Raw genomic sequence first — 27754 nt, forward strand, 5'->3', positions numbered from 1 at the left:
TTCAACCCTGTTGTTTGTGTTGAACATGATGCCAGGTTATATAATGACGTTCTGGATACTGGTTCGGTTTTATTGGTATCCCACTCATAACTGGAGGATCTAAGGAAAAGCAACTGAGAATCCCACAGTATATAATGGGTCCAAGGAATACAAGAAAAAGGAGGCTGAGTAAAATACTTGGTCTACTTGGAACTTGGAACCTACTCTGCCATTCAACAAGTCCACGGCTGATCTGTTCGATTAACATAATTTTCCTGCCTTATCCTCATAAATAAAATCATCCTCATATCCTCTCTCTTCTTCCTCTGTGCAAGTTTCCTGATGTTTAGTCTTTGCATGTGAAGTTTCTCACTCCAAATTTCAATGCCTGTCTTATTATATTGTTAGACTTGAGAAACTGAACAAAGTGACTAGTTGAGTGGTGTCCTATAGATAATATCAGAAAGAATATTAAAACAAAGTACATAATCAGCAATGACATGTATATTTGACAAAGCTAAACAATTTTTTAATTAATATACTCTTCATAAGGACTTTTTGATAGCAAGCCTTAAACATTTTTTTTTTCTCAGCCCACTCAAAGCAATAGCATTTTCACTGTTTTTAACCAGTAAATATTAATTATCAAAAGTACATGCAGGATGAAAATTTAGGCAGCTTTCTAGGTTTTGTGATATTCCTCTTTATGAATTTTGATTCTTTGTTTGTGGTTTTCTCCAGTTCATTGTAATTGTTAATTGACTCAATTCAGTAAGTATTTTCAGGGCATTAAACTAAATTGTGCCCAGCGTAATAATGTTCTCATATGATAGTAGGAAATGTAAGCTTCATTAAGATATGCATAATGATACTGAAATTTGGGGTGTTGGGGTGGATACAAACATAGCTTTGATTAAAAGATTTACAATCCCCTTGGTACTCAGTTTCAGTTTAGTTTATTGTCATGTGCACCAAGGGTCAGTGAAAAGCTTTTGTTGCGTGCGAACCAGTTAGCAGAAAGACAACACATGATTACAATCAATCCATTTACAGTGTATAGTTCCATAATAAGGGAATATGTGCAAGGAAAAGCCAGCAAAGCTGATCAAGGATAGTCCGAGGGTCACCAGAGAGGTAGATAGTGGTTCAGCACTGTTCAAAATAAGCAGGAAGAGATGTATTGTTCCTGATAACATGATATACTGTTACCTCAAACCAAGTACCTGTCCTCTAATTTCAACAGGATGTGACAAATGTATCTGGGACTTAATTGAAGATATGAAAATAGCAGGATCGTCACTGGAAGAAGCAAAGTCCACAGTTTTGAATGTTATTACTGGTGATGCCTTTAACAGCCGATTGAACAAATTCAATTTCACAGTAATCGACTTCAATGTAAGTGTTAACAATAAGAGACAAATAACACTCACAGATTAGTCAAATTTAAATTTTAGTGTATGGTTGTTTGTATTTGATATTGCTGTTATATTAATGGATTGTGGTATAATAGAAACATAGAAAATAGGTGCAGGAATAGGCCATTCGGCCCTTCGAGCCGGCACCGCCATTCAATATGATCATGACTGATCATCCAGAATCAGTACCCTGTTCCTGCTTTTTCCCCATATCCCTTGATTTCATTAGCCCTGAGAGCTATATCTAACTCTCTCTTGTGAATCCAGTGAATTGGCCTCCTCTGCATTCTGTGGCAAAAATTCCACAGATTCACAAATCTCTGTGTGAAAACGTTTTTCCTCATCTCAGTCCTAAATGGCCCATCCTTTATTCTTAAACTGTGACCCCTGGTTCTGGACTCCACCAACATCGGGAACATTTTTTCTGCCTCGAGCCTGTCCAATCCCTTAATAATTTAATATGTTTCTATAAGATCCCCTCTCATCTTTCTAAATTCCAGTAAATATAAGGTCAGTCAATCCATCCTTTCATCATATGTCTGTCCCACCATCCCGGGAATTAACCTGGTGAACCTACGTTCCACTCCCTCAATAGCAATAATGTCCTTCCTCAAATTAGGAAACCAAAACTGCACACAATACTCCAGGTGCGGTCTCACCAGGGTCCTGTACAACTGCAGTAGGACTTCTACTAGTTTGTAATCAATGCCATTGACCATAAAGGGCAATGTTAATCAAATTATATCTGTGAAATGTATACTGAGATACAGAGGAGAAAATGGCTAAAAAGAAGAAAAGAAATGCAGGGTGCACAATATAGTTTGGATACTTAAAGAAAATAAGAAATATTTTGGCACTTATTTATGCTGACACACCTTCCCTGAGCTCATAACTCATCAACACACCCATTTTATGGAATTCATTCAACATTACTTAGTTTAGTTTGTTTTATTATTGTCACAGTGAAAAGCTTGATACATGATTACAATCAAGGCATCCACAGTGTACAGATAGAGGATGATGGGTGTAATATTTAGTGACTGTAAAAGCCCGATTAAAGATAGGTCAAAGGTCTCCAACGTGGTAGATGTGGTCAGGACTGCACTCCAGCTGGTGAGAGGACAGTTCAGTTGCCCGATAAAAGCTGGGAAGAAACTGTCCCTGAATCTGGAGGTGTGCGTTTTCAAACTTCATTACCTGTTGACTGATGGGAGAGGGGAGAAGAAAGTGTGACCAGTTGAGATTGGTCCTTGATTATGGTGTTGCCTTGCCAAGGCAGCTTGAAGTGTAGATGGAGTCCACGGAAGGGAGGTTGGTTTCTATAATGGAGTGGGCTATATCCACACTGTGCAATTTCTTGTGAGCTTGGATGGAGCCATTCTCAAACCATGTTGTGATGCATCCCAAAAAAATGCTTTCTATGGTGCATCTGTAGAAGTTGGTGAGGGTTGTTGAGGACATGTCGAACTTCCTAAGCCTTTTAAGGAAGTAGAGGTGTGCTTTCTTAGCCATTGCTTCGATGTGGTTGATCCAGGACAAATTGCTGGTGTTATTTACTCCTAAGATCTTGAAGCCTTCTATTTTGGCACCATCAACCGGGGTGAGTGTTTTGGTAGAACCTTTCCATATTATTGTCCCTTGACTACATAGCAAGATGTTCATTTGCTCTGGCACTGTTATTTAAATGCAGAACTATTCTTTAGGACAGTAACATTGCTAAACTTCTTGCTTCCCTCTCACACCTTAAATCTGTGCCCTCCTGTACTTGGCATTTCCACTCTGGGAAAAAAATTTCTAACTACCCCATCTATGCCTCCAGTAATTTTATATACTCCCATTAGGTCTTCCCTCAGCCTCTGATGATCAGGTGAAAGCAATCCACGTTTGTCCAATCTCTCTCATGCTGATCCCCTCTAATCCAAGCAACATTCTCGTAATTTTTTTCTGCACCCCAAAGTCTCCACATCCTTCCTGTGTTGACCAGAACTTCATGTATTACTCCAAATGCAGCCTAACCAAAGTTTTATAAACTGCAACATGAATTCCTGACTCTTGTACTCAACAGTGAAGCCTGGTATACCATTCGCTGTCTTTACCATTCCATTTATCTTCAGGGAGCTGAGGACTTGGATCATAAAATTCCACTATATTAATGTTATTAAGGGCCCTGTCATTAACTGTATACTCTCCCCTTATATTTGACCTCACAAAGTGGACACCTCACACTTCCCAGAATTAAACTAAATCTGCCATTTTACTTCGGAGTCACGTGAGTGACTACGTGAAGAACCCGCCAGGACGCATGCGTGTCATATTGCTTCACGCATTGCGAAACGACAGGCGGGGTGGAGCGTTCCCCCGCAGCGGTAATTTTGAAACCGAGACCGCAGGTAAGTGAATTACTCTGCGGTCATTTTTTGTTTCCCGCGCTGTTTTTTACAGGGGGAAACTGGACAAAAATAGAGTCCACAAGGGCTGCGTCTAAAGCTGGCTGGGGAGGACCGCGGAGTTGCGGGCAGCCAGCAGCAGCTGAAGGCACCAGCATCACCATGAGTGGGATCAGCTGTGCCCGACTTAGCACCCGCGCCGGCCAGATCAACACCACGGCCGGGCGGGAAGACTACACAGAACAGAGCTGTTGATTCTGACAAGTCAAAACGGCAAGCGGGGGGAGCATTCCCCTGCAGCGGCAAGTTTTTAAAAACCAAGACCGACAGGTAAGGGAATTACTGCGGTCTTGTTTTGTTTCCCGTGTCTGTTTCTTACAGGGGGAAACTATGGACAAGAGTCCACAAGGGATGCACTGGCTGGGAAAAACCGCGGAGTTGCGGGCAGCCAGCAGCAGCTAAAGGCACCAGCATCACCATGAGTGGGATCAGCTGTGCCCGACTTGGCACACGCACCGTCAACACCACGGCCAGGCGGGAAGACTACACAAAACAGAGCCGTTGACTCTGACAAGTCAAAACAGCAAGCGGAGGGAGTGTTCCCCCGCAGCGGCAAGTTTAAACCGAGACCGACAGGTAAGGGAATGACTCTGCGGTCGTTTTTTGTTTCCCGTGCTGGTTTTCACAGGGGAAACTATGGACAAGAGTCCACAAGGGCTGCACTGGCTGGAAAGAATCGCGGAGTTGCGGGCAGCTAGCAGCGGCTGACGGCACCAGATCACCGTGAGTGGGATCAGCTGTGCCCGACTTGGCACCCGCGCCGGCCAGATCAACACCATGGCCGGGCGGGAAGGCTATACGGAACAGAGCCGTTGACTCTGACAAGTCAGACTGCAAGAAATGCCGTGGGGACCAGCGTTGCTGGGGCCAAATGGAGCAGCTTATGGAGCAGATGCTCCAATGTGACAGACTCCGGGAGATGGAGTCTAGTCACCATGGGTTATACAAAACACCCACAGCAGCACCTTACGTAGGGCTGCACAGTGCATCTCCCTCGACAGAGGGGAGTACTGGGGGTCAATTCTGGGCTGACCCTGAAGAGGGGTTTGCTGAACAAACAACAAGTGTGCAGGGGGTGCAGGGAAGGAGCTCGATGAGGAGGCAAAAACCCTGGGGCTCATAAAGGCGACAACAGGAAGGACCTCCTACACTCAAAGACAGCACCCTTACGCACCCACCAGCAGAGCAAGACAATCAGAAGCTGGTGAAAGCTCAAAGGCCGGACATACAGGACAGCGGTCTTTTTTAGGCCATGGCCCAGACCGGTCTTCGTGAAAAATGCACAAACCCCAAACCCAAACCCAGACACCGGCGCCTCAACCTCCTCGAAGACTACACAGGAAGGAGTAAACTTTCCACTGGTAACCATGGAGGTAGGTAGGTCTGGTCCCTTACAAATTATAGGATGTGTGGATAATACACATATCGGTGGGAGATTACACTTCTTTTGGGAGGCATGGAGTGCATTAACAACAGACACTTATATCCTAAACAGTATCCAGGGATATACCATTGAATTTGTGCACAAAAATAGTCCCCAGTTCATCGTGTACCGAACCGAACGTCCGTACTTTCACGAAAAGAAAAAATTGGAAGCACATGCTGAACTGGTGAGACTCCACGCTAAGGGGGTTATTGAAAAAACCCAACACGATTCTCTGGAATTTGTATTTAATATCTTTACCAAAAACAAAAAAAGATGGTGGTTGTCGCATCATCATAGATTTGACCAAATTGAATACATTTGTGCAGTATATTCATTTCAAAATGGAAACCTTTGTTACTGCCAAACAATTGATTTCCACAGGCTACTTCATGGCCAGCATCGACCTAAAAGATGCTTACTATTCAGTGCCTATAAGGACTGATCACAGACATTATTTAAAATTCAACTGGATGGGGCAGCTCTGGCAGTATAGAGCTCTACCAAATGGTTTAACATCAGCCCCAGGCTGTTTACAAAAATTTTGAAACCAGCCCTAGTGTTTCTTCGGAAACAAAAACATATGATCATGGCCTATCTAGATGACATATTGATTGTGGGCTAAACTTTGGAATTAGCCAAACTAGCTGTATCAGCCACCAAACAATTGTTTGAGAAACTGGGGTTTATCATCCATCCAGTTAAATCTAAACTAACGCCTTCCACCATAATGGATTATTTGGGGTTCACTATTGACTCAGTTCACATGTCGGTGACTTTACCAAAGGACAAGGCTACAGTCTTAACTGAGGCCTGCAACAACCTCATTGACATCAGTGAACCATCTATCAGATTGGTAGCAAGGGTGATTGGCAAAAAAATGGCTGCTTTTCCAGCCACACAATTTGGACCTTTGTATTATCAAAATTTACAAAGGTTAAAAATACAAGCATTCAAAATTAATGCTGGTCATTTCGACAGACCAATGAAGCTACCAATCAAAGCAATTATGGAATTAAAATGGTGGAGGGATAACATTCGGCACTGTTCCAGCCCTATCATTATCAGCAACCCCTCAGTGGTGCTACAAACTGATGCCAGTGCACTTGGTTGGGGTGCTACCAATTCGATCTCCAGCTGTGGAGGTAGATGGAATGCACAGGAGGCATCATTACTACAGACACTTGGCATAAACTACCTGGAAATGTTGGGTGCGTTCTATGGCCTAAAGTCATACTGTTCTGGAATATGTCACCAGCATGTTAGACTACAGATTGACAATACCACCGTGGTGGCATATATTAACCATATGGGTGGAATCAAATCGACATCATGTGACAATCCGGCTAATACAATTATAATCCAGAGAAATATTTGAATATCAGCTACTTACCTACCAGGTAACCTAAATTCAGTGGCAGACACCAGGTCACGCAAATTCAATGAAAACATCGAATGGATGTTGGATATAAAAGTATTTGCTGATATTGTAGCACGGTATGGAACACCAGATATCGATCTATTTGCATCTAGACTCAATCACCAGTTACCAAACTATGTTTCTTGGGAACCAGACCCTGGGATAGATCAGCGATAGATGCTTTTTCGCTGCATTGGGGGAAATTGTTTTTCTATGCATTCCCTCCTTTCTGCCTCATCAGTCGGGTATTATGCAAAATACAACAAGATTCGGCGTCTGGTATTTTGGTAGTGCCCGATTGGCCTACTCAACCATGGTGCCCTGTGATACTCGACATGGTCTTAGAACCATGTATCACCATCCTGAAACGATCAGATTTGTTGGTTCATCCCGTAACTGGGGATAGCCATCCATGTCATAATACGACAAACTTATTAATTTGTAGAGTTTAAAGAAACCTCTACTGGAACTGGGACTGACGGACCGAACATTGAACATTATCTCAGCGGCTCACAGGCAGTCCACCAAAAAACAATATCTGGTATACATCAGGAAATGGGAGATATATTGTCACAGAAACAACATCACTTACAGCTCGATGAACATAACGTCTGTTCTGGAATTCCTGGCAGGCCTCCATTATGATGAGGGGCTCAGTTACAGTGCCATTAACTGCGCCAGAAGTGCCCTTTCAGCATATCTATGGCGAGGATCAGAGCGTCATTCTGTTGGGACTCACCCCCTGGTAACCAAACTTATGAGGGGAATTTTTAATATCAATCCCCCAAGAACCAGGTACTCTCAAATATGGGATGTGAGTATTGGCCTAACGTTGCTAAGGAACTGGTCTCCAGCAACAACTCTGTCCCTGCAAAAACTGACGCATAAAACAGTCATGCTGATGGCTTTGGTCACAGCACAAAGGGTACAGTCTTTACATAAGTTAAGGCTGGACAATATGACTTCTTCAACAAGAAATATAACTTTCATATTCACGAATTAGTCAAACAGAACAGACCGGGACCATCGGGCCTAAAAATAGAATTTAGGGCTTACCCTATAGATGATCGTCTCTGTATAATAAGACATTTATTGTTATATATGGAGAACACCAAAAACATCAGAGGCTATGAGATGGCACTACTAATCAGCCACAAGCAACCCCACAAAAAAGTGTCGGTTCAAACTATTTCCAGATGGCTGAAACAGGTTTTAACAACAGCTGGAGTGGATACTAACATATTCAAATCTCATTCCACCAGGGCTGCAGCTACATCGGCAGCTATGGAGTTGGATGTACCGATGGACCAAATCCTGGAGACAGCAGGATGGTCAAGGGAAAAAACGTTCCAACAATTCTACCATAAACCAGTGGTTAAACCTGGAACTTTTGCAGAATCAATTTTAAGTTCTGTAAAATGATTTCACCCCATCAGGGGCTATAATTTGTTGTTAATAACTTTATCATGGATTTCAATGTCGGATTCATGTTTAAACATGTTAACACAATTCCTCCCTTAGTCAATTAAGGCAGATGTGATGCATGGACTCGTATCCACGGCATGAAATCACAGAGCTTTGAAATCTTCACGTAGTCACTCACGTGACTCCGAAGTAAAATAGTAAGATTAAATGAGAACTTACCATTTAGAAGTTTGATCGTTATTTTATGAGGAGTAACGTTGAGGGATTACGTTCCCTCCACTCCCACCCTTGATCATAAAGGTCAACTGGTATCCTCTTCTCTAATCTTACTATGTTCAGTCATTACTGTTATCTGTGATTTCACACCGCTGCTTTGAAGAATGACACGCATGCGTCCTGGCGGGTTCTTCATGTAATCCCTCAACGTTACTCCTCATAAAATAACGATCAAACTTCGAACTGGTAAATTCTCGTTTAATCTTACTATTTCTATGCCCATATCTGTAATTGATCTATATCTTGCTGTATCTTTAACAACTGCACAGTTTTGTGAACTATGCAAGTGAAATTTTCGTTATTTATGAAAATCAGATAAATAGCATGAGGATGACGCTCAATGCTGTTTAACACTGTTCACGCTAAAATAGGATGCAGTGGTAGAGTTGCTGCCTTACAGCGCCAGAGGCAATGCTGACTACAGGTGATGTCTGTATCCAGCTTGTATGTTCTTCCAGTGACCTGCGTGGGTTTTCTCCGAGATCTTCGATTTCCTCCCACACTCCAAAGTCGTGCAGGTTTATAGGTTAATGGCTTGGTGTATGTGCAAATTGTCCCTAGTGTGTGTAGGATAGTGTTACTGTGCGGGCATCGTTGGTCAGTGAAGATTCGGTGGACGGAAGGACCTGCTTCCGCACTGTATCTCTAAACTAAACTAAAACCAAAACCATCAGAAGATCATGGTGCAATTTATCTATCAGGGTCTATGCTTGTCCAGTCTTGGTGCACTCCTTGCCCTCAAGAAACATGCAACTCTGTATTTCAGCTAATGATATCCTCCAGTTTAGCTCATGAGACTTCACATGATTGACAGACTTCAAAGCACATAGGAAGAACATAGGAAGTGTCTGAAGAAGGGATTCAACCTGAAACGTCACCCATTCCTTCGATCCAGAGATGCTGCTGTTCCATTGAGTTACTCCAGCATTTTGTGCCTATCGCCAATGTAAACCAGCATCTGCAGTTCCTTCCTACGTGGAAGAACTTAAGTCATATGTTTCCATGCAGAGGAGTGTGCGTACTACAAATGCCCATTTGCCCATGTTACTGAATCTCCAGTGTCTGGTTGCTACAATGGTACAGGTGCACAACCTTTTATCCGAAGATCCAAATAACGAAAACCTCCGAATAGCGGACATTTTTTCGGTCCTTGAAGAAAGGTCCTTGAAAACGTTCACCGAGGGCGGCCCGCAGAGGTGACAGCGGAACCTCCGGTCGGTCCTCGAAGAATGGGGAACTAAATCCCCATTCATAAAAGAGAAGGTGAGGGTATATTGCGCGGGAGGGTTAATAATTGACAATATGCTGCTGCCTGCCCGCTGAGTTAAAAAGTTCCCACGGTAGCACGATACACTGTGTATCGTGAGTCTTGCGTGGGAACTTTTTAACTCAGCGGGCAGGCAGCAGCAGATTGTCGCTGCCTTCAGTTTCACCCCACCTACACCCCTCTGCTTCCCGGCCATGTGTGTGACCCCTTCCCTCCCCTCTCCAGCTCCCCGCCCATTGCACCGGCGCGGGGGCTTTGCACTGTCTTCACGTCGGCGATGCCAGCAGGTCAGTGCCAGTCACCGGAGACGTCAGGACCAACGGGACACCGACCCCCAGCAAGCACGGAGATCCCAGAGACCCACAGCCAGCAGCAACCCAGAACCGTTCCAACTCCAGAGGAAAACTGCAAACTGGCCGGAGACATCAGGACCACCAGAAGCCGTTCCCCGATGGGCCGCTACGGCGACAAGTGGCAGTTCGCCCACAGCCCCCTCATCGGGACACCGACCCCCAGGCCCACTGCAAGCACGGAGATCCCAGATCAGCAACTCCAGCCCAGCCCCGCTCCTGCTCCAGAGGAACACGCTCCCCGTATGGGCAGAAGCTGATGGTGTGCAAGGTACGTCTTGTTCTTGGGGTCGCGCAGCTCGGGCTGTGGGCGAACTGCCACTTGTCGCCGTAGCGGCCCATCGGGGAACGGATTCCTCTGGAGTTGGAGGGGGAGATTGTGCTGTTTGATCGCCCCCTGCTATCCCAGGGACAGGGAGACAGGACGTTCGCTGAGGGCGGCCCGCAGAGGTGGCAGCGGAACCTCCGGTCGGTCCTCGAAGAAAGGGGAACTAAATCCCCATTCATAAAAGAGAAGGTGAGGGTACATTGCGCGGGTGAGTAGGAATCCCAAGACAAAGTTGAGTGAGCGTTCACCGAGGGTGGCCCGCAGAGGTGACAGCGGAACCTCCGGTCGGTCCTGGAAGAAAGGGGAACTAAATCCCCTTCATAAAAGAGAAGTGGAAGGTATATTGCCCGGGAGGGTATATCGCCTACCTGGAAGAAACCGGACATTTTTTCCAGGATGTCGTCTGCTCACCAAAGCTCACGTTTGGCGCCAAACGCACGTCGCCTCTGCTGCACACGGATATAAGAGTGTGAAAATGTCGCCTTTGGCCGCCTAAGGGCATGTAGCCCCGCTAGGGTGACATGAGTGCGAGAGGTGATTCAATGCTGCGGTCACATTTACAAATTCAGGAATTCATTCAACACACTGCATTTCATACAGACATTTATTCTGCAAGAAAAAACTACATTGAAGACTCAAACTCGCGACCGATGAACTGCCGGGATCAAGGCGCAAACTCGCGACCTTGCGGATATGAGCCGAGCACTCTACCACTGAGCCAGCCATTAAAATCTACGCAAAAAAATTTCCATTCCGAAGGCCGACAAATTCCGAATTACGAAAAGTGTCTGGTCCCAAGGCTTTCGGATAAAAGGTTGTGCACCTGTATATGACTGCGGATGTCTCCTTTACGCCAGTCCCCTGAAGAGCATTTGTAATTCCTGCCCAACATACCAGAATTCCCAACACCACATAGCTGTCCTCCTTTGGGACAGACGTCTCACATCCTTCAAAACCAATCAAGATTTTACAACTGTTGTAATGTCATTATGCACTCTATCGCTTACCCCCTTAGTCTAGTTCAGTAAAACACTGAGTCAAGCACTGGATCAACTAATTCTTTATTCTCACTAACACAAACAAACTTCCTATATGATACCTAACCAAGCCCACGGGTCCGATCCTTGTCTCTACTCATTCAAGCCCTTCAGCTTTGTGCGAATAGACACCTCCAGACAGTCAACACAGTCCCAAGTGCACTTCCAGCCGATCCATGTGGTGTTCCGTCTTTTATACTGTATCGGACCCATGGCGCGAAACTATATGGGGGGGGTGGGGGGGGAGGGGGGGCAACCCCTATAAGCCAATCACAAATAAAGATCATATAATACATTTATTGACAGTTCCCTAACCCAATCACAAAGTACCCCTTTACATTGTTTCCACAGAAGCTTCTAGTTGGAAGACAGTTCACCAAAGTAAAGAAACATTTTCCCAGGCAGTATAAACAATTTGAGCAAGGCTCCATACTTTGACCAATCACAAGATAACAGCACAAACATTCTGCAACATAATTAACAATACTTTACAACACCCCATTCTATAACCAATCCTGATCATGCATTTGCAACCCAGCTCAGCTCTTTCTACAAAACCATCATACATATTAACAATAGAGAGGACATCTGGACATCACCTTGTACTCAACTTCCTCCCAGGATCCAGATGCCCTGGAGCCATGACACTCATGGCCCTGCAGCTTTTCACAGAAAGAGAATAAGCAGGCTTTGCAAATGCAGAGATTATCCATTGTGTGACATATTTATTTGGCTAATATTATCAGTAATGGCCTCAGTATTCTTTGCAGATTTTCCAGCAGTCGCCTGTGAGTGTAACCAGAGGGAACTTGACTGATTTGTTTTTCATTGTCCTCTAACTTTGAAGATAATTTTGTGCCAGTCAAATGCCAGAAAGGAAATAAGGCCAGGAAATAAACCCTGAATGCATGTTAAATGTAACCTGTTGTGCTGCATTTTAACTTGGATATGGGTTATTTAATTTTTTTTGATGTTATTGAGGTAGTTTTGCAGTCATGTTGTTTACTATCATATTTCCACTTTTGTCAGGAGAGAGGAGGCCACTTCAGCCCTTTAAGTCTCTGTCAATCCTCGGAGCAAACACATTCTGCCAGTAATTTTCCTTGCAAACTATTTCCCCAATATTACGATGACATCCCCTCAGATTCTACCCCTCATTTGCACACAAGGGGCAATTTACAGCAGCCAATTAACGTACCAAGCTGATTGTCTTTGTGATGTAGGGAGTGCAGGGGGGCAACTTGTGCCATCACAGAAAGGATGTGCAAACTCCACAAAGACAACATTGGAGGTCAGGATAAGAGGTCAGGTCATTGGTGCTGTGAGGTGGCAACTCTCCCAGCTGTGCAAATACGACTTCCCTTCATTTGAAGAATGTACTGGATGAAATTCTTTCCAATGAAATCTAAAAATATAATGTTTATATCATAGTACTATGTATTTACAATGGACAATAGGCAATAGGTGCAGGAGTAAGCCATTCAGCCCTTCGAGCCAGCACTGCCATTCAATGTGCTCATGGCTGATCATCCACAATCAGTACCCCGTTCCTGCCTTCTCCCCATATCCCCCGACTCTGCTATCTTTAAGAACCCTATCTAGCTCTCTCTTGAAAGCATCCAGAAAACCAGCCTCCACCGCCCTCTGAGGCAGAGAATTCCACACTCACCACTCTCTGTGAGAAAAAACGTTTCCTCATCTCCGTTCTAAATGGCTTACTCCATATTCTTAAACTGTGGCCCCTGGTTCTGGACTCCCCCAACATCGGGAACATGTTTCCTGCCTCTAGCGTGTCCAAACCCTTAACAATCTTATATGTTTCAATGAGATATCCTCTCATCCTTCTTAACTCCAGAGTGTACAAGCCCAGCTGCTCCATTCTCTCATTGACCATTTATTATTTCTTACAATGTAGAACCAGATCATAGAGATGAGAAATGAATCAGCTTCACAGAAATTTTGGATTGATGATATTGAAACAGCAGTCAATTCCCTGGTCACCGACCTTAATGCTTTGGCTGAAAAGGTAAGTTGTTTTGATTTTGTTAAACTTGTTAAAATTACATATGCCTTCAACTATGTAAATAGTTTCTGACATGCAACAAATTCCAAATGGTTCATGGTCTAATGTTGATTAAAATTCTAATCTATCAAGACATACACACACATCTTGTAATTCATAGTTTTGCAAAATAGTCATGTCTTATACTCTTCTGATTTTTATAATTTTATTAAAAATTAAATATCTGGAGCAGAGGTGAAAGTGACTTTGCTTCTTACTAGAGCAGACATACCACTAATTGCTGCTGATTCAACCCTCGTATTGATTGCATCTATCACTTTCTTTTCATATTTTCCATATCAGGCCATGTTGGGTGATTTTCTGGAGGAACCGTATCATCTAAAATGGAACAAACAAATAAGATGTAATTAGCCAAACCATGGAAATGTAGCTTGACAGAAAAGAACATCACTGTTTCACAAGACTGAATTACTGAGCAGTCTGTTCGAGAACTTGGCTGTCACATCAGGCAATGTCCTGTCACAATTGAATGGGTTTATTAGTAGAGTGCTGCAAAGAACAATTTGTAATATTATAGCAAAAGTTAAAAGTGACGTTTTTAACCAAAGCAATTAATGGGACTTGAATAATCCAGTGTCAAGATCTATGATCTATTTTGACAACCCAATTCTCCAAAGCAGCCTCGTTGTTAGCTTCCCCTCAACCTACAAGGAACCATTCTACATTTACTTGACCACCATCTGCTTTGATCTGTAGTTTTCACACCTTACCCTTCCCTATCTCTCGTGTCCATCTCCCCTGACTCGGTCTGAAGAAGAGTCTTGACCCAAAACATCACCCATTCCTTCTCTCCAGAGATACCGACCTGTCCTACTGAGTTACTCCTGCATTATTGTGTCTATCTTCTTATCTCATTTACAGCTGCAGAGGCTAGAACAGTTAACAGCAGTCTGACAAAAATACCACTGTCTATGAACATAATGTTGTGATATGAAATAGTGCAATGTTTTAGCTATAAATTAATTGGGTTTCTTTAAATAAAAAATACTCATTAAATAAAATCACCTCTTAGTACACAACAGTGCTACAACTTCTGTCTCAAACATGCGTGAGCACATAGCTTAATAGCCACCTTTATTGAAGGCTACTGATTTACAGCCACCATTGATGCAAATTCTGTTTGTAACTAATTGGGATAATGAGAGGTTCCATGTTGTTTGCGACCTCATTCTATGATTCTGTCATTACAGCTAGGTCTAAGAATTCAAGTGATTGAAAACAATCCTGAAAACAATCCTGAAAACAAATAATCTTTTTTGGACAAATTCTATTCAGTTAACATATAAATTAGTGACTATAATCATAACTGTTTTCGATTGAGACAAATAAAGTCATAGAGTCTTGCAGTGTGGAAACAGCCCCTTTGGAAATATTCAATATAAACATTCAAAAGATTATTGTTGAGATTAGTGATGAAAAGCTGGAAGTTTGTAAGATTGTTTACCAAAAGCACCAGGTATCAAGTTTTGGTTGTGATTTCTGACACCTAATTTTCACCAATCTGTGGCTGCTACCATTTTAGTCTTCTCTATCCTTCGATGTGGTTGGTGGTCATTTGAAATTGGTGATGGATCATTGTATTTCCTCCACACAATGCTCTCTTATCTTTGCCACTTCTCCTGACTTCTCCCACATCCAGCATGCTCCACACTCTGCCAACATCCATTCTAATCAGCCGTAGTGCCCAAGCCTGGAGTAAAATATTAATTTGACCCGGATGAGTCTTTTGACAGTTTCACTTTTTTTTTTGCAAAAGAAAATCCATTCAATCCACTTTGAATCACCAGCCAAATTAGGACATGGAAATAATTAGTTTATCTACAAGAACTGCTGATCTCCCTGGAATCTGTAAAGTGACCTCTGCAGTGCACTATATATTGCCAGATTTCAAGATGTCTTTTCAGTGTGCCATCCAAACCATTTGCAATACTCATCAGGTCACACAGAAGAGATAGAAACAGTGTTAACATTTCAAGTTTGCTCTAATGAATGTTCATCATTCAAATATATTAACTGTTTTTATCTGCAAAGATGTAGTCTGACGTTGAATATTTCCAACATTTTTTTCCTTTTTACTTCAAATTCAATTACCTGCAGCATTTTTCTCTTGTTTAGCGCACCATTCTATATTTTAGACAGGGGTTGCACCTGCTTTTTCTCTCAGAACGTTTAATGACAAATACATTTCTTAATCGATAAAACACGAGGAATGGTTTACATTTTAGAATTCCCAGTGCCCATCTTAGGTACGAACTATAATAATACAAAATCTAGGTCTCCTTGGAAGAGATTCCATTCTATCTTAGTTACTAACATCTACTAATTTTAACCCAGATTTATTGTTTTTTTAGGAGGACATGGCTCTCGCCAAGGCACAGCTGTTTGACAAGGAAACAGCCAATACTAGTGACCGTGCCATTCAGATCAATGGACAAATTACAGATATTGCCAAGTTGACACAAGGTAAAATCATATGAATTCAAAGCATCTATTATTATCTTCATAAATTAAGGCTGTTGTTAATCAGGAAGGTAATTGAGTTGTCTTTTCGGAAACTTTATTTGTTGCCATGTGAAAACCATGAAGACATTGGGGAGAATTCAAAGATGCACTCTAAACCAAAGCACTAGTTTCTACAGAGAGTCTTATTTTTTCTTTAATTATAGCTGCTCACTAAACTGTTCCATCTGGTCAATTTGTTTCCTTTCCTGCTAACCATGATAGGTCCAAACTCCGCTATGTAGGTTCAGGCTTATCATTGCCACGTACACTAATGTACAGTGAAAACATTGATTTTTGCGTGCTATGCAAACAGCGCAGATATATCGTACATACTTAAAAAGTCAAACGCAAGTACAAAGGGGATAAAGCAAAGGAGAGAAAGAAAAATGCAGAATACAAGTCTCAGCATTGTAGTGCATCAGACCCTCAAACAAAGTTCAACGTCTACAATGGGGAAGAGGAGAATCAGACAGTAATCTAGCTTATGGAAGGACCGATAAGGAAGACTTCTATTGTGATCTTAGTTTAGTTTGGTTTAGAGATACAGCGCAGAAACAGGTCCTTTGGCCCACCGGGTCTGCGCCGACCAGCAATCCCCGCACACTAACACTATCCTACACACACTAGGCACAATTTACAATTTTACCGAAGCCAACTAACCTAGAAACCTGTATGTCTTTGTGGTATGGGAGGAAACTGGAGCTCCTGGACAAATACCCATGCAGGTCAGGGGGAGAACGCACATACTCCGTAAAGACAGCACCCGTAAAGTCAGGATCAAACCTGGGTCTCTGCCGCTGTAAGGCAGAATCTCTACCACTGTGCCACCTTGGATATTTGGGAATTTGCGATTTTTGTCAGTTTGCTGCTCAAAGATAAAAGTATTTATCCTGAAGCAGTAACTCTATTTCTCTTTCCACAGTTCCTCCCTGACCTGCTGAGTCCTTCCAATGTTTTCTGTTTTTATTTTGGATTTTCAGCATCTGCAATGTATTTTTCAATTTTATTTTCAATGACAGTCGAAATTAACCTGTTACCTTCTCTATAACCGGAATATTAAAATTTATATATATAAAGCAATTTCATTCTGCTTTCCAGATATTATAGAAGGCTTAACTAAATATGGAATGGAAGAAGAGATTGCACCTGGGGAAATTGACATCATCTTTATTAAGGTCGAAGGATTATTGCAAGCGATGAAAAAACTGAACTTTTCTGACAATAAACCACTTGCTGAGGAGGAAAGTATAGAAGCCCAAGAAAGTATGTTTTGCCAATTTATAATATTATATATCAAACACTGAGAAAGAAACATGCTTGCAAAGTTTTGGGACTCTCTATGAAATGGATAAGGATCCCAAACACAATTTTAATTAATCCATATAACCATATATAACCATATAATAATTACAGCACGGAAACAGGCCATCTCGGCCCTTCCAGTCCGTGCTGAATACTTATTCTCCCCTAGTCCCATCTACCTGCACTCAGACCATAACCCTCCATTCCTTTCCCGTCCATATAACTATTCAATTTATTTTTAAATGATAAAATCGAACCTGCCTCCACCACCTCCACCACCTCCACTGGAAACTCATTCCACACAGCTACCACTCTCTGAGTAAAGAAGTTCCCCCTCATGTTACCCCTAAACTTCTGTCCCTTAATTCTCAAGTCATGTCCTCTTGTTTGAATCTTCCCTACTCTCAGTGGGAAAAGCTTATCCACGTCAACTCTGTCTATCCCTCTCATCATTTTAAAGCCCTCTATCAAGTCCCCCCTTAACCTTCTGCGCTCCAAAGAATAAAGACCTAACTTGTTCAACCTTTCTCTGTAACTTAGTTGCTGAAACCCAGGCAACATTCTAGTAAATCTCCTCTGTACTCTCTCTATTTTGTTGACATCCTTCCTATAATTAGGCGACCAAAATTGTACACCATACTCCAGAATTGGCCTCACCAATGCCTTGTACAATTTTAACATTACATCCCAACTTCTATACTCAATGCTCTGATTTATAAAGGCCAGCACACCAAAAGCTTTCTTTACCACCCTATCTACATGAGATTCCACCTTCAGGGAACTGTGCACAGTTATTCCTAGATCCCTCTGTTCAACTGCATTCCTCAATTCACTACCATTTACCATGCACGTCCTATTTTGATTTGTCCTGCCAAGATGTAGCACCTCACACTTATCAGCATTAAACTCCATCTGCCATCTTTCAGCCCACTCTTCCAAAAGGCCTAAATCTCTCTGTAGACTTTGAAAATCTACTTCATTATCCACAACACCACCTATCTTAGTATCATCTGCATACTTACTAATCCAATTTACCACACCATCATCCAGATCATTGATGTACATGACAAACAACAGTGGACCCAACACAGATCCCTGTGGCACCCCACTAGTCACTGGCCTCCAACCTGACAAACAGCCATCCACCATTACTCTCTGGCATCTCCCATTCAGCCACTGTTGAATCCATCTTGCTACTTCACCATTAATACCCAACAATTGAACCTTCTTAACCAACCTTCCATGAGGAACCTTGTCAAAGGCCTTACTGAAGTCCATATATACAACATCCACTGCTTTACCCTCATCAATTTCCCGAGTAACTTCTTCAAAAAATTCAAGAAGATTAGTCAAACATGACCTTCCAGGCACAAATCCATGTTGACTGTTCCTAATCAGACCCTGTTTATCCAGATGCTTATATATATTATCTCTAAGTATCCTTTCCATTAATTTGCCCACTACTGACGTCAAACTAACAGGTCTATAATTGCTAGGTTTACTCTTAGAACCTTTTTTAAACAATGGAACAACATGCGCAGTACGCCAATCCTCCGGCACTATTCCCGTTTCTAATGACAATTGAAATATTTCTGTCATAGCATCTCTTTCCAGCCGCATCCCAAAGTTCCTTACATATCAGAAGGATTACTTTGGGATCGAAAATTTGTGACATATTTATGCACTATGTGATGGATATTTATCTAAACCCCAGTTGCAAGCTACATGTTTCAGTAAACAATGGTTCGATGTTTTTTTTTATTGTCACGTGTACCAGGTACAGTGAAATACATTTTTTTGTATACAGCTCAGCAAGACTATCCCCATGCATAAGCACAGATGCCCTGGTCAGAACATAATGTACAGAACAACCCACTGAGTCCATATGCAAGAGGTGCCATTTTGGCACCAACTGGATTAGTTGTCCATGCAAATGATGCTTTTCCACACACAGCTTATTGGGTGTCCTGAGTGACATTACTTTAACATTTTTCCAACAGGAATAATGGCTCATACACTGCATAGGTTTCAACTATAAGAGAGGGTCTTACCCATAGATTGCATTTTGATTCCTAAATTAAAACATTTGTCCTAATATGGGGTCTGGCTCTGGAAGTTTGTCCACAAGTCATCAATGAACATATCTGCTTTACGCCTTGATATATTCTAGGGGTCTATGATCGCCTTTGGGAGGCAAGTGTTGCCCATATCTATATTTTCCCCTTTGCCACTTAAAGACAAATCATCCGTACTGCATGCCTCGGAGACACTACTCTACAAGTTCTCTCCATGGTAGGGGATCGCTGAGACAAGCTCTCAAGGTCACACTTCCCATCCAACTTTGAGCATTGCATATCCTGTGTGGTGGAACATTGATCGAAGGCCTTAACTAAACTGCCTCAGGAAGCAACATTTTAATGTTTTTTGCCTGTCACAGAAATTCAAGGTCATTTTCATTTGTTTCTGATACAAATTACCCTGTTGTTACATAGCACCTCCCTCTGACAAATCTTGGCTGAGATCAGAAAGTAACAAAATATAAGGACTTGCATCCTATCCTTGGAACTACGTTCCTGAATGGTTGACTTCATTCACCAGCCTGGAAATTAAACCCAGTGTGTTCTATCAAAGATTAATAATAATTCCTAAACTATGAAAAGCCGAAGGGTAGGTCTGGCTCAGAAAGTGTGCCCTTGAGGTCAACTAATGGATTAAAAGATCATATTCAAAAGAATGTAAAAAGCAAGATTTATTTTGCCGTTCCAACAGAAATTGAAATCTGTTACCAATTTATTTTCTTTAATTAATTATGTTTTAATTAATTAATTTAATTCATTTTATTTAATTTATTAAAAATCAAGATTTTGTCAGCAGTTTTTTAAATACTACAGGTTTCATCAAGAATCAAGTTCTAATTCTACAGTGTTCAATGATCTGAATATAGCATTCCACAGTAGTTGATTAAGAGTGTCATTTCATTTTGAACTCACCTGAAAGATGAACCTTGAAAGGGTTCAGAGAAGATTTACGAGGATGTTGCCAGGACTAGAGGGTGTGAGCTATAGGGAGAGGTTGAGTAGGTTGGCTCTCTTCTCCTCGGAGCACAGGAGGATGAGGGGTGATCTTTTTGAGGTGTACAAAATCATGAGAGGAATAGATCAGAGAGATGCACAGAGTCTTGCCCAGAGTCGGGGAATCTAGGACCAGAGGACATAGGTACAAGGTGAAGGGGAAAAGATTTAATATGAATCTGAGGGGTAACCTTTTCACACAAAGGGTGGTGGGTGTATGGAACAAGCTGCCAGATGAGGTCGTTGAGGCTGGGACTATTCCAACGTTTAAGAACCAGTTAGACAGGTACATGGATAGGACAGGTTTGGAGGTATATCAACCAAACGCAGGCAGGTGGGACTAGCTTAGCTGGGATATGTTGGCCGGTGTGGGCACGTTGGGCTGAAGGGCCTGTTTCCACACTGTAGCACTCTATGACTATGAATTACTTTACACTGTCAGTGGTTAAGATGAGCATTTCTCTTTGGTGGAAAGTTTCTATTAAGAATCATAAATTAAAGAATTTATGTTTGAAGATAAATTAAATGTCAATTAGTAATCCTTTAAAACATTTCAAATACAATTACCATTGTCCAAATGGATAAACTATGGCACACTGATAAACATGCAGTTCATGTTTGGACACTCCATTTTACCAATCAAAAAAGCTGTTTAACATTTAATAACTGTTTTTAGTGTTGGATCGTGTTCGTGGACTTGAAAGAATGATGATGGAAAACACTGATTCCGTTCATGAAATAATGGACTACATTACTACTTATGATAGCAGAATCTTAAACCTGAAAGAAGCACTTGAGGATGCAATCAAGACTGTTCGCAAAACTGAGGAGAAGAATAAACAAAACATCAATGAATACCACAGAAAAAAGGTGAACACAATACTACAAACTTATAGTCCAAACATTGAACTCACAAACAGAATCCAAATAAATTAATGTATTACATGTTGGAAAATGAAATTCTGATCTGCAGGTGCATCCACAGATGCTGGCCCAGATCTTATTAGCATTGAAGAACCTCAGTCACTGATGCACCCAAGTATTAATGGATAAGGTGTTAGGAATAAAAACAAAAATATATCTACAATGCAAATATCCAACCAGATACTAGTTTGAGCAAAACATAAAGTCCTGGAGTATTTCAATGGGTCAGGCAGCATCTGTGGAGAGAATGGATTGTGTTTTTGGGTTACATTGGGCTGATTATAGTAGAAGGAAGAATGCTTGAAAAGAATTGGGGCTGGACAAAGCCTGGATAGATAGCCAACAGATTGACATGGAAGTGGATGGTGCAGGAATTGGACACACTCAGCCTATTGTGTGCTGGTCTTTCCTGCACCTCAAAGTTAACCACATAAGCACATTAGCAACAGCTATCAATGGCCTGTTTCCGTGCTGTAATTGTTATATGGTTATATAGTGCAGGCAGGTGGGACTAAGGGAAAAAAATTGTTCGGCATGGACTTGTAGGGCCGAGATGGCCTGTTTCCGTGCTGTAATTGTTATATGTTATATGGTTATATGGTTAATACAAATTATTATGGAAGAAACCTGCTTTTGATGAGCAGAAAGCAAACTGTTGGTACTGCATGATGAAATTACTGAAGATGTTCACAAAGGCAGAGTCTTTGATTTGGAAACCAACAGATTTTTTTTCTTGCTGATGAAAAATTATCAGTTCGGAAGGATCAAAATATTTTCTTTCCTCTTTTGGGCCATGGAATTTGTCTGAGAGAAGAAGCTGAGGATATTTTTTGGCAGGGAGGATTGTATGTATCTGGATTGACAAGAAGAAGATTCATTAAGTAATGGTTGAGAAACAATGGAAAGCTAAGAGTGGCATTTTACATGAGCTAGTAACTGGGGAAAGATGGTTGTACAAAACATTGGTCACACTGCGTTTAGAGCATTGTGTACAGTTCTGGTTGCTGCATTACAGAGGGATGTAGTAGCCATAGAGAGAATGCAGAAGATATGTATTGATATTATATTGATAGAGAAGATATAGAAGATATAGAATGAATCCAGAAGAAATTAACTGGACGTTCATGCCTGTTGTCATTTTGCCTCAGATTTTTATTTTCTATTCATATAGTCTTGCCTGCTGGCCATGTGAGCCTTTAATCAGCAACTCATTACATAAATGAAGAAGCACATCCCAATCCTAACTGCTACTCGAACACTCACTTTGTCATTGATATCACTTTGTCGTTGATATCACTCTATCAATTTCCCTGGTCAATTAATCCCTTCCCACCCAAACCACCCCCTCCCTGGTACTTTCTCTTGCAACTGCAGGAAAGGCTACACTTGGCGCTTTACCTCCCCCTTTGACTCCATCCAAGGACCCAAGCAGTCTTTCCAGGTGAGGCAGAAGTTCACCCGCACCTCCTCCAACCTCATCTATTGCATCCGCTGCTCTAGGTGTCAGCTGCTCTACATCGGTGAGACCAAGCATAGGCTTGGAGATCGCTTCACTCAACACCTCAGCTCGGTTCGCACTAGCCAACCTGATCTCTCAATGGCCCAGCACTTCAACTCCCCCTCCCATTCCAAATCCAACCTCTCTGTCCTGGGCCTCCTCCATGGCCAGAGTGAGTCCCACCGCAAATTGGAGGAGCAGCACCTCATATTTCGCTTGGGCATTTTACACCCCAGCGGTATGAATATTGACTTCTCCAATTTCAGGTAGTCCTTGCTTTCTATCTCCTTCCCCTCCCCTTCCCAGCTCTCCCACTGCCTAATGTTGCCTACTCTTCCTTTCTTATCCCCCCCCCCCCCACCTCCACATCAGTCTGGAGAAGAGTATCGACCCGAAACGTCACCTATTCCTTCACTCCATAGATGCTGCCTCACCCGGTGAGATTCTCCAACATTTTTTCCTACCTTCGATTTTTCTAGCATCTGCAGTCCTTTCTTAAACTATCAGAGATATTCTCTTTGCTCCACCCATCCCTTCTCCACTCTCTCTCTGCTACCGAAATATAAATTGTTATCTCTCTACCTAAGTTCAATCATTGAGATGTTATTAAATATATTAGGAATCAAACTAGTGAATGCCTTTTTGTTGAATAATGTGCAAGTGGACATTTGGACGACGAGCTGGCTATGATATTCTCTATTGTCTGTAGACTGTCCATCTGTGGAATGGAAAGCTGCTGCAGTCTGTGGGATGTATATCATAGGATATTTCTCAAGATTAAAGAAGAAAATTCGGATAGAAACATCTTTGCCATATTATCTTACTTTTGCAAAACTCAGTCAATGTAATGCTAGTACTTTGTCTTATCTCCATTCTGGGAACATGTGTCTAGGAATGCTAGATAATACATTTACTGATGACGCTGAACAATAATTGTCTCTCCATGCATAGTCCGAAACTTGACAAATGGTTGTTTGGCAAATGCACCAGGTATCGTGTTTTGGTTGTGATTTTCACCAGTTCTGTGGCTGCTACCATTTTAGTCTTCTCTATCCACAAGGCAGTATTAGATTAATGCAAGATTAATTTATTTTTAGTTTAGTTTAGTTTAGTTTAGTTTAGAGATACAGTGTGGAAACAGGCCCTTCGGCCCACCGAGTCCAAACCGACCAGCGATCCCCGCGCTAGGGACAATTTACACTTATACCAAGTCAATTAACCTACAAACCTGTACGACTTTGGAGTGCTGGAGGAAACTGAAGATCTTGGAGAAAGCCTACGTGGTGACGGGGTGAACGTACAAGCTCCGTTCAGACAGCACCTGCAAGCACTGTACGGCAGCAAATCTACCCGCTGCGCCACCAGGCCACCCATTTACTGCTATTTCAGGGAATTCTGAATGATATCCAAACAGATAGATTCATAAAACTGTCTGGAATATCTCTGAAACGTCAGAGGATGAGGGGAGACTTGATAGAAGTACATAAAATTATGAGAGGCGTAGATAGGGTAGACAATCTGTATCTTTATCCCAAGGAGGAAATGTTCAACGCGACCCATATCTACAAGGTGAGAGGGGGAAAGTTTTATGTAAATGTATGGAGCAAGTTTTTTACACAGAGAGTGGTGGGGGCCTGAACCGCATTGCCGGGGGTGGTGGTAGAGGAAGATACATTAGCGCTATTTAAGAGTCTTTCAGATAGGCACATGGAAGTGTAAGAAACAGAGGGATATGGATCATCACGTTTACCTTAGCATCGTGTTTGGCACAAACATTATGGGCTGAAAGGCCCATTCCTGTGCTGTACTGTTCTATTATTTACTGTAAGTATATGACCCCACCAATGTAAGAACTTTAAACAATTTTGGTGTTCTTTTTTCTTCTGCAGAGATTACATGATGAATTGAACAAACATGTTGATGCTGTTAATGTGACCCTTCAAATGGCTAATGATGATCTAAATGGCACAGAGCTCGCAATATCAGAAATACAAAACAAAATTATGGTAAAATATGTTAGAAATCACATAAATGCTAATAATTAGTAGGTGTGAAAGCCAAGGACTGGGTCAAAATACAATGATTTGAATTATTTCTTTAAACATCTCATTGAGAGTGAAATAAATATTAAAATATAAACATAAGAATTACTCAAATAAAGGTAATTTTTTCAAAATTAATTTAGGAATGTTGTAATAATATTTGAACAGATATGGAATTGAAATAATTATCTTTGGGGAAAAAAAAAATCCACGTGTAAAATTAGTGTTTCCCGGCCAGAAAAATGATTAACAGTCATAGTAGCTTGTTACACTTTGACAAATTCATTGTCACCTCGTGTAATCAAACAGCATTTTCAGAGCTTTCAGAGTGAGAATAGTCTGCATATTACTGAAGTTCTCATCGATTCACTGACCTGCTAGTATCCTAAAGAAAACTGCAACAGCACACTCTTTAGAGTTTACTTTTTAGGCAGCCCTTTGGTATCAAGGATAACTTATGTCCTCTTCAGTTTTGTGGGTTCTGAGATGGGCAAAAAAAATGTTGGAATCATAGTCATACAACATGGAAATAAGCCCTTCCGCTCAACTTGCCCATGCCGACCAACTTGCCCTATCTACATTTGTTCCACCTGCGTAAGTTGGCTCATATCCCTCTTAATTGTCTCTTAACTGTCGTGATGGTACCTGCCCAACTACCTCCTCCCGCAGCTCATTCCATATACCTACCATCCTTTGTGTGAAAAGGTTGCCCCTCAGGTTCTTAATAAATCTTTCCCCCCTTACCTTAAACCTACGTCCCCTGATTCTTGATTCTCCTCCACTGGGTAAAAGACGCTGTGCTTTTACCCCATCTATTCCTTTAATGATTTTGTACACCTCCATAAGATCGCCTCTCCTTCACCAGCACTCCAAGAAATAAAGTCCTAGCCTGCTCAACCTCTCCCTATAGCTCAGGCCCTCGAGTCCTGGCAATATCTTTCTAAATCTTCTCTGCACCATTTTCAGATTAACAACATCCTTCCCATAACAGCGTGCAAAAACTGAACACAATTCTCTAAACGTGGCCTCACCAATACAGGAACCACAGACTCTTCACAGATGTGGCAAAAAGTTTTGGAGAAGGTGTTGGGTGGACAGTTTTGATTTGGTCCAAATTTTTCCGTGATTTATACGCGGCTTCTCTGTGTTCGATGTCCATATCTGATTAATTGTCTGGCGCTGTTGGCGAATTGCATTGTCAGGTCGTGGATCAATGAATTCGAGATCGACCACTTCACCCAGTCTAGGCATCACATTTTTGGGGGGACTTTCAGGAAAAATGTCAAGTACGCTCTAGTACGTTTGTCCGGATTAAAGGAGATGCCGGACTATCAGTTGCCAGAAAATCAGTGGTGTACCTGTACATGCTTAATGTCCCAATGTGTTTCTCTTACATTTGAAGCACATTTAATGTTTTGTAGCCAATTACAGCAAACAAACCCCACCATAAAAATTAGATCAATGACCAATCTTTAGGGTTGCCTGTTGATAGTTAGGAAATTATAGTTAGGCCATCAAATGAGCTCCTGTCTCTTCTTCAGACAGTATCAAAAGAGCTTTGCATCGGTCTGGAAAGGTAAACAAGATCTAAGTCCCATACATAGAACAGCACCTCCATCATCCCAAATCTTTGTCTGCCATTTCCCTCCACAGATGCCATTGAATTCCTGAAGCATTTTATTTTACTCAAGATATCACCATTTGCGATCTTTTGTGTCTCCATCACATCGATCCATTTAGCTCTCAGCACTATGCTGTTTAAATAAAAGCTTTCAATATTTTTTTAATTGCCTTGTCCATTACAATCATGGTCTAAACACAGGAATATGATTCACAACTAAAACAAATATTTCCTTTATTAATGTTATTAGTCAAAGTTCTGTGGAAATTGTAGATTCCCAGCCAAGAGCCACAAAGCATCCATCTCAATCGACTCCAATGAATTTGTTAAGAACAGCAGAAAATCCTAGATTAAGGTCAACCAACGTCATTGGAGTGAGCCTGAAAACTGAGGTTTCAGACATGGACCCAGTCTCCTGAAGAAGAACAGTTTCTACAAAGGAAAGAAAAGGGAGGTGAAGAACATGTAGACATACACACAGATCATGAGGGTATAAGTAAAGGGATCTGTATACATTTTGTGTGGAGGAAAGGGAAATGATAGAAATCTATGTGTGAAGATAACTTAAATAGTACATTTTACATTGTGCCAACATCTGATGCATTTTAACGTTTAATCAGCATCTTAATGTGTTTTTATTAGTCACCACGGGGATATCTGCCATTCTTGGCCTTCAAATGGTACAGGATTCATTGTGATATGGTTAGCATTTCAAATGTAAGCCAGCCCTCTAATGATGGGGCACTAACTTGGTATCGCACTTGAGTGTCAACATAGATTTATGTACTTGAATTCCAGAAGTGGACTTGAACTTTGTGCCAAGAGTCCAACCAACTGAGTCATAGCTGACTCAAAAAGACAATAGAAGGCAAAATACGATAAGAGAATTTTAAAAATATATATGAAAAGCTCAAACCTAAACAGAGACGCAAGTAAACCAGTGCAATGACATTAATGTGTGGTATAATATCAATCAGAAATACATTTCTGAGCATAGATCTGTTCAGAGGCAGACACAAAGTACTGGAGTAACTCAGCGGGTCAGGCAACATCTCTGGAGAGCATGGATAGGTAGTTGCTGCTTCTGATCAGGACCCTTTTCCGACTTTTTCAAACCATTTTAACTCCCCTTCCCATTCCCATGCTGACCTTGCTGTTCACAACCTCCTCCATTGCCAGAGTGAGGTCAATCGTTAACTAGAGGAACATCACCGCATATTCTGCTTGGTAGCTTACAACCCAATGGTATGAACATTAATTTCCCTAATTCTAGGTAACTAACCTACAAAGGTTGACCTATAAAACCTCTCCCTCTCCCCTCCGCCTCACCAAAGAAAGAGTCTG

At 41.8% G+C, this 27754-nt stretch overlaps 1 protein-coding gene across 2 annotated transcripts in view; it reads left to right on the plus strand.

Annotated features, from left to right (window-relative positions):
• The window catches only part of lama4 (laminin subunit alpha 4), a 122630-nt gene that overhangs the window by 47277 nt on the left and 47599 nt on the right, over window positions 1-27754 (plus strand). For both annotated transcript variants that reach the window (XM_033021147.1, XM_033021148.1), the window contains 6 exons: window positions 1223-1374; window positions 13283-13393; window positions 15802-15913; window positions 17051-17215; window positions 21002-21195; window positions 24637-24753. In XM_033021147.1, coding sequence (XP_032877038.1) covers window positions 1223-1374; window positions 13283-13393; window positions 15802-15913; window positions 17051-17215; window positions 21002-21195; window positions 24637-24753 — 851 coding nt within the window. The remainder of the gene's footprint in view (window positions 1-1222; window positions 1375-13282; window positions 13394-15801; window positions 15914-17050; window positions 17216-21001; window positions 21196-24636; window positions 24754-27754) is intronic.

This window comes from Amblyraja radiata, chromosome 5 (genome assembly GCF_010909765.2).
Source record: "Amblyraja radiata isolate CabotCenter1 chromosome 5, sAmbRad1.1.pri, whole genome shotgun sequence".
NCBI lineage: Eukaryota > Metazoa > Chordata > Chondrichthyes > Rajiformes > Rajidae > Amblyraja > Amblyraja radiata.